The 8,052-nt window shown below is 40.7% G+C and overlaps 1 protein-coding gene across 1 annotated transcript; it reads right to left on the minus strand.

Annotated features, from left to right (window-relative positions):
* Positions 1–13: 13 nt before the first annotated feature.
* Positions 14–5,471, minus strand: LOC129830824 (progranulin-like). The gene is made up of 6 exons (XM_055893585.1): positions 5,363–5,471; positions 4,658–4,798; positions 3,964–4,269; positions 2,903–3,076; positions 2,424–2,570; positions 14–290 (listed from the first exon to the last, which is right to left on the minus strand). Exons 2-6 carry the CDS (start codon positions 4,796–4,798, stop codon positions 162–164), a joined length of 897 nt encoding a protein of 298 aa, XP_055749560.1. The 5' UTR covers positions 5,363–5,471; the 3' UTR covers positions 14–161.
* Positions 5,472–8,052: the final 2,581 nt, after the last annotated feature.

Here is an 8,052-nt window from a genome sequence, read left to right on the forward strand (position 1 = left end):
ATGATACAGTAAATACTCAACAAGGAAACATTTTAATGATTGGGTGACATGATTCAACATTCTTGTATTCATCAGTGCAAGGTTAAATTAAAATGCATTCACAAAAAGGGTACAATCCAATGTCAGGATAGGGCCAAGATCATAAATCATTTGAAATTGTGTCAATCTTGATTAGCATCATCCTTCAGACCTGAAGGAATCTGAGAGTACCATTTCCTGCACTTGTATGAGTTTGGGTCACAGGTGTATCCATATTCACAGCAATGCAGGCCATCCGCACAACACTTCGCCTAAAAATAAAAAATATAGGCCTCAGAACATGATAGTAATATAAAATATGCATAATATTGCACATGATCTTAATGTGATAACTCTACCTACATGTACATATTACCTCAATTACCTCAACTAACCGGTGCCCCCTGTACAGTTGAAGTCAGAAGTTTACATACACCTTAGCCAAATACATTTAAACTCAGTTTTTCACAATTCCTGACATTTAATCCTAGTAAAAATTCCCTGTTTTAGGTCAGTTAGGATCACCACTTTATTTTAAGAATGTGAAATGCCAGAATAATAGTAGAGAGAATGACTTATTTCAGCTTATATTTCTTTCATCACATTCCCAGTGGGTCAGAAGTTTACAAACACTCAATTAGTATTTGGTAGCATTGCCTTTAAATTGTTTAACTTGGGTTAAACATTTCAGGTAGCCTTCCACACGCTTCCCACAATAAGTTGGGTGAATTTTGGCCCATTCCTTCTGACAGAGCTGGTGTAACTGAGTCAGGTTTGTAGGCCTCCTTGCTCGTACACGCTTTTTCAGTTCTGCCCACAAATTTTCTATAGAATTGAGGTCAGGGCTTTGTGATGGCCACTCCAATACCTTGACTTTGTTGTCCTTAAGCCATTTTGCCACAACTTTGGAAGTATGCTTGGGGTCATTGTCCATTTGGAAGACCCATTTGCTTTAACTTCCTGATTGATATCTTGAGATGTTGCTTCAATACATTCACATAATTTTCCATCCTCATGATGCCATCTATTTTGTGAAGTGCATCAGTCCCTCCTGCAGCAAAGCACCCCCACAACATGACGCTGCCACCCCCGTACTTCACGGTTGGGATGGTGTTCTTCGGCTTGCAAACCTCCCCCTTTTTCCTCCAAACATAATGATGGTCATTATGGCCAAACAGTTCTATTTTTGTTTCACCAGACCAGAGGAAGTTTCTCCAAAAAGTATGATCTTTGTCCCCATGTGCAGTTGCAAACCGTAGTCTGGCTTTTTATGGCGGTTTTGGAGCAGTGGCTTCTTCCTTGCTGAGCGGCCTTTCAGGTTATGTCGATATAGGACTTGTTTTACTGTGGATATAGATACTTTTGTACCTGTTTCCTCCAGCATCTTCACAAGGTCCTTTGCTGTTGTTTTGGGATTGATTTGCACTTTCCGCACCAAGGTACGTTTATCTCTAGGAGACAGAACGCGTCTCCTTCCTGAGCGGTATGACAGCTGCGTGGCCCCATGGTGTTTATACTTGCGTACTATTGTTTGTACAGATGACCGTGGTACCTTCAGGCGTTTGGAAATTGCTCCCAAGGATGGACCAGACTTGTGGAGGCCTACAATTTTCTTTCTGAGGTCATGGCTGATTTCTTTTGATTTTTCCATGATGTCAAGCAAAGAGGCACTGAGTTTGAAGGTAGGCATTGAAATACATCCACAAGTACACCTCCAATTGACTCAAATTATGTCAATTAGCCTATCAGAAGCTTCTAAAGCCATTACATAATTTTCTGGAATTTCCCAAGCTCTTTAAAGGCACAGTCAACTTCGTGTATGTAAACTTCTGACCCACTGGAATTGTGATACAGTGAATTATAAGTGAAATAATCTGTCTGTAAACATTTATTGGAAAAATGACTTGTGTCATGCACAAAGTAGATGTCCTAACTGACTTGCAAAGACTATAGTTTGTTAAGAAGAAATGTGTGGAGTGGTTGAAAAACGAGTTTTAATGACTCCAACCTAAGTGTATGTAAACTTCCGACTTCAACTGCATATATTAAACCTCGCTATTGTTATTTTACTGCTGCTCTTTAATTATTTCTTACTTTTATTTCTTACTTTTTTGGGGGTATTTTTCTTAATACTGCATTGTTGGTTAGGGGCTTGTATTTAAGCATTTCACTGTGAGGTCTACACCTGTTGTATTCAGCGCATGTGACAAATAACATTTGATTTGATTAAAACATTTCACACTGCTCTGTACGTGCACTACAGATAAAATGTGCATTACATTAGTAAACATGCTCTACCTACATAACATTGATATACTACTTTATCAAATGATAGCTCAGTGGTATTTAATGTCAGTTGTATTAAATCCCCTCTACAGTACACTCAACACTTTCAGTATATTTACCTGTGGGAATGGGCAACATCCCCATTTGCCATTAGGTCCCTTGCAGCAGCTGGATGCAGAAGGACAATAGAATTTAGTGTCACAGTGAATGACTCCAGCCTGTGGCGTGCTGTCAGCGGCCTGAACTAGAGCTGTCCATGAGACCTGCTAAAAGACGAGGGAATGAAGACAACCACACCATCAATGTTCTACTCAGGGGTTCAACATGTAAAAAGAACTCGCACATCTGAGTATCTGGTTGCGTGGGGAGTAATGTGAATACATTACTAACTACTCTCAGAGGGTAAAATGTAATAGCATACCAGTGTGCAGGAAATCATTCTCTATTCATTATTATTTTTAATGCCCATAAGGTGGGTTTCAAAAGTGATTTTCTCTTAGACTGAGTTGAGTGGCACAATAACAAACACAGAAAGAGAACAATGTCCACTGCCTACACAAACATTGGTTGCCTGTGAGTGTGATGCATAGGTACCTACCTGATCGTGGACCTTGTTTTCCGGTTTGGAGACCTTGATGGCTTCGATCATTGAAGGGGCCTGCCTCGGAGCAAAAGGGTACCTCAGGTTGCCATACCTCACACACTTAGTGTATGTGGGGTCACAGTCATAGCCATAGGGACAGCAGTGGTACCCATCTAGACAGCACCTACCCTGTGGAAAAACAGACGTATACAAGTTGATACAGTGAGCTACAAAAGTATTGGGACAGTGACACATTTGTTGTTGTTGTTTTGGCTCTGGGGGTATGATATTTGTGCGTCTAACTTTCTAACTCATCACTATTCACAATTTATTCAGGACTATCCATAATCACGGTAGCATCCACATTAATGTAGACATGTTTAGAAATATATTATAATCTTATTTACAATAAAAGTGACTCCAAAATTACACTAGATCATCTGAAACAACAAGTTTGTAGAGTCACACGCTTGATGTAATCATTGTGTGCTAGGATTATGGGACCAAATACTACACATTTGACTACTTCAATACACATATAAGTGAAATTTTACCAAATATTTTTGGTTCCCTGAAATGGGGGGACTATGTACAAAAACTGCTGTAATTTCTAAACGGTTGAACCAATATAGATGAAAATACCCTCAAATTAAAGCTGACAGTCTGCACCTTAACCTCTTGGTCATTGTATCATTTCAAATCCAAAGTGCTGGAGTACAGAGCCAAAACAACAGCAACAAATGTCACTGTCCCGATCCTTTTATAGCTCACTGTATATTGACAATAACCATTTTGGAATTAAGTATAACGTATATTGTTTCATGCATACCCATTTTGCATACCACAGCTCTCAAATTCTTGTTTTTAATATTTCTGAGAAAATATCCAGTTTAGAAAAATATGAATAACTTATTGTGTAGTATGTTTTGTTTGTTAGCTGTAATAAAAACATAATACAACAACAACAAAGTGTCACTAATTTCCTAATACTGCCAGCTACTCTATAACACTATTACAAACTGACAAGAGCCCTTCAAACCAACATACTACAAGCAAAGAAAAACTAGTCAACTCACAGGAGAGTACGGACAGCAGAACCACAGGCCTGTGGGGTGGTGGCAGCAGGTGGTGCCATCGGGACAAGCATAATAGTTGTCACATTGCACCTTGCCGACCATGGAGCTCTCCACTGCATTGCTCTGGACAGGGCTGCTGTCAGATTCGAGCGGAGCAGAGACAGGAGAGCTTGGTTCCTCTGCAGCCACTTTGTTCAGCATGGGCACACTGCTCCATGGATGGTCGCCTTTCTCACACTTCTGGGTGATGGCATTGCAGTTGAAGCCTGACGGGCAACAGTGGGCCATGTCAGAGCAACACACCGCCTGGAAAACATAATGAAAAAAAAGGTGATATGCAGTCAAAATACCTTTATTGGGTCTTTGCTCATACAGCTTTCTAAACCCAAGGTCTTTGCTCATACAGCTTTCTAAACCCAAGGTCTTTGCTCATACAGCTTTCTAAACCCAAGGTCTTTCAACTGAAATATTGTTTTTGTAATCCAAAAGAAAAGGAAACAACAGTAGCAGTATGCTGTTTTTTTTCTCCAGTATTTACAACCTTAGTGCTGCTGAGAATCCCATTTACTAGTGTGATCAAATTCCCTAGCCTGGTTCCAGATGTTTGTGCTGCCAATTGCTATGACTGTTTACATGACAAAACAGATCTGGGACCAGGCTACAAATTGCCCTAATGTGAACCCTGGTTACTCACATTGGGAACTGGACAGCAGGCATATCCTCCTTTAGTCAAACAACAGGTTGATTGATCAGAGCAGACCTTCCCACCAGGGCACGTGATGTAGCAAGAGGCAGACCCTGTCAGCATTAACACCAATGTAGCTATGCTCCACATCTAAAGGATAGGGATTAAACAAGTGGTTACGATTTAGAGGAATTTTGTAGTAGGTTGAGTATGATGTTTATTTTTTTAAGTTTATTGGATCATTATACCTTGTGAAATTTCCAACTCTTTGTCTTTATCTTAGGGTACGTTTGTAAATTCACTCTGGAGTGCCAGTTCTGTCAGATTATTCATTTGTAACGCACCCTTAGATGAGCAAAATTAAGATGAAAAACATGAGGGTGGTTTGAGAGTGCCAGAGCGAAATGCTCTGAATTTAGCCTACAAACGGCCAATCTGACAACGCTCTGAATTTTTGATAGCCCAGAGCACACTTTGAACGCACTCTGGCACTCCAGAATCCAGAGTGAATTTCCGAACACGCTGCCACAGCACTAACATGGTGTCTTAGTTTACTTTCAATTTCAAACGCATCTAAATTTACATGACTTCTGAATTACTTGACTAAGATTAAAATAATTGAATACATTTGTTGTTTACTAATTCTTATAGTTTGTGATTTCTAATTGCACAGTTTAATATGAAATGATTTTCTCTTTTTTAAATCTCACTTACCTTAGCCTTGATATTGATCTCAGTTTAGTGATCCAAACACTTCCTGTGATGAGATTACACAATGGGGTGACTGCATGACTCCTTGACCAAGCAACTGCTCTTCATACACTAGATTTGATCCTCCCACTTTTTATAACAAATAAGTAACTTTATCTCAGTTCCCCATGTATGCCAACAATGCACTAAACAGAAGCTTAGGTCAGTGACGAATCCAGAAGTTGTTAACAGTATATTACCATGTCCAATAGCACCAGTTGGCTTTATAGACCCTTTGATTTTCATTATGTCAGTCCGTCAATACAATGATCACTAGACCTTATAGTCTCGGGAATCGTGAATTTGGTCAAGGTGTGGAAAATGAAGAACCCCAACGAGTTCTATATTTAAAGGTTTAATAGACAAACAATAGACAGAAATATGCATACGGGAGACAGACACGCTCCTCTGATAGGTTTGTAGCAATCTGCCAACCCCCTCAAAGGCAGGCATAAATACTTTTGCTTATCTGTTCGTTCTCCAAGTGTTCTGGGCCCCTGGTCAACACATTAATCAAGGAAATCAAGACCACTTGGTTCAGTGAGCCATATATTACATATCTCTATCATTTGAAACCACCGATGGCTGAATTTACATGACCTCAGGGATGTCACCTAGAGATCACCTAGGATACCAGGTTCTGCTTTTATGGTGACTCCTAACCTCTTGGAAGTCATTCAGGGGCTGAGTTCAGATTTAAGGGGAGCCAATAATTTAGATATTAAAAATAGCTCAAACTACATGAAGGACTTAAATAGGCCTCCTTTAACCTTTGATACCAATCATTCCTATGACACATTCTTCACTCCCCTCAACTGTGTTCATCACAATAGTTGTTTAATAAGTCTAGGAGTTATTTCAAAAACGATTAATCATATTCAGAGAAATGTGGAATATAGGGAAGGAAAAAGTGAGAAATGATGTAAGCTACAGCATTACTGTTATCACGGTTGTCTGTAGTACGATTCATTCCTCTGTGTGACCTGAGTCCTTAACTGTACTGTAAAGTTATTGTCATGCAAATTGCAGCATTTCTCAATACAGCATAGCCATCTATGGTTTTCATAGTTAGTTTGGTGAAAGCGACTGCTGTATAAGTCTATTTAGTATTGTGTTGCAAACCACAGTGATAAGGAATACAGTCTGTTTTAGGGAATCTGGGTGTAACCATGAGGAACTTTGTCCAGATTGAGGAAGTCTACAAATGTTCTGTTTAAAGCCAGAATCTGCAGGTCGTGGGCGACCCTATACTTCCCTACTTCTTGTGTAGTGTTTTCACTTAGCACGAAAACAAGGGGGTGGCACCAAACAATCAATCATTGACAGGTGGCACCCTGGACTGAATACATCAATATGTGTCTTACAATAAATGTTGTTTTGAAAGATATCCCTCTAGTGGTGTGGGGGTTGTGCCTTGGCAAAGTGGGTGGGGTTATATCCTTCCTGTTGGGCCCTGTCCGGGGGTATCATCGGATGGGGCCACAGTGTCTCCTGACCCCTCCTGTCTCAGCCTCCAGTGTTTATGCTGCATTAGTTTATGTGTCGGGGGGCTAGGGTCAGTTTGTTATATCTGGAGTACTTCTGTCTTATCCGGTGTCCTGTGTGAATTTAAGTATGCTCTCTCTAATTCTCTCTTTCTTTCTCTCTCTCGGAGGACCTGAGCCCTAGGACCATGCCTCAGGACGACCTGACATGATGACTCCTTGCTGTCCCCAGTCCACCTGGCCGTGCTGCTGCTCCAGTTTCAACTGTTCTGCCTGCGGCTATGGAACCCTGACCTGTTCACCGGACGTGCTACCTGTCCCAGACCTGCTGTTTTCAACTCTCTAGAGACCGCAGGAGCGGTAGAGATACTCTTAATGATCAGCTATGAAAAGCCAACTGACATTTACTCCTGAGGTGCTGCACCCTCGACAACTACTGTGATTATTATTATTTGACCATGCTGGTCATTTATGAACATTTGAACATCTTGGCCATGTTCTGTTATAATCTCCACCCAGCACAGCCAGAAGAGGACTGGCCACCCCTCATAGCCTGGTTCCTCTCTAGGTTTCTTCCTAGGTTTTGGCCTTTCTAGGGAGTTTTCCCTAGCCACCGTGCTTCTACACCTGCATTGGTTGCTGTTTGGGGTTTTAGGTTGGGTTTCTGTACAGCATTTTGAGATATCAGCTGATGTACGAAGGGCTATATAAATACATTTGATTTGATTTGATTTTGAAATAGTTGTGAAATATTAGCCTTCTGTGCTAATCCCGGCTACTCGAGAGGAAGTGAAAGTCACTGCAAACTAAGGGAGAGGTAAAACATTTATACAATAGTTACCCGGAGGAACATGGGGGAGGGTTATGCAATTTGTAATTTAGTCCAGGAGAGGGTCATGTAATTTGTAATCAATTAAATGTCATACTGCTAAGTGTTTGAGAATTAGTTGCTTACAGTATTATAGTATCTCATGTGTGCCCGATGATGCCCCTCATCCCTGATTCTCTGCTGGACTCACAATATCAAGTGTTCCTAGTGTAGTCTCAGAAAAAATTATCCATAGCCTATTCCAGCCTTTCTCAAACCCTGGTCTGTGGACTGGCGTAAGTCCGTGGAGGAATTCTTGCTGGTCTGCAGCATATTTGTCTTGAATAAATACTTGCCTTTGG

This window comes from Salvelinus fontinalis, chromosome 32, assembly GCF_029448725.1.
Source record: "Salvelinus fontinalis isolate EN_2023a chromosome 32, ASM2944872v1, whole genome shotgun sequence".
Classification (NCBI taxonomy): Eukaryota; Metazoa; Chordata; class Actinopteri; order Salmoniformes; family Salmonidae; genus Salvelinus; species Salvelinus fontinalis.

What these genes read in the sequence shown, in the direction of transcription:
- LOC129830824 (XM_055893585.1), bottom strand. Translation starts at nt 4,798, where the DNA reads ATGTGGAGCATAGCTACATTGGTGTTAATGCTGACAGGGTCTGCCTCT. An exon ending in TCTGCTGTCCGTACTCTCCT is followed by an intron (nt 3,077 to 3,963) that starts GTGAGTTGACTA and finishes GTTTTTCCACAG; the next exon opens with GGTAGGTGCTGTCTAGATGG. An exon ending in GATGTTGCCCATTCCCACAG is followed by an intron (nt 291 to 2,423) that starts GTAAATATACTG and finishes TTTTATTTTTAG; the next exon opens with GCGAAGTGTTGTGCGGATGG.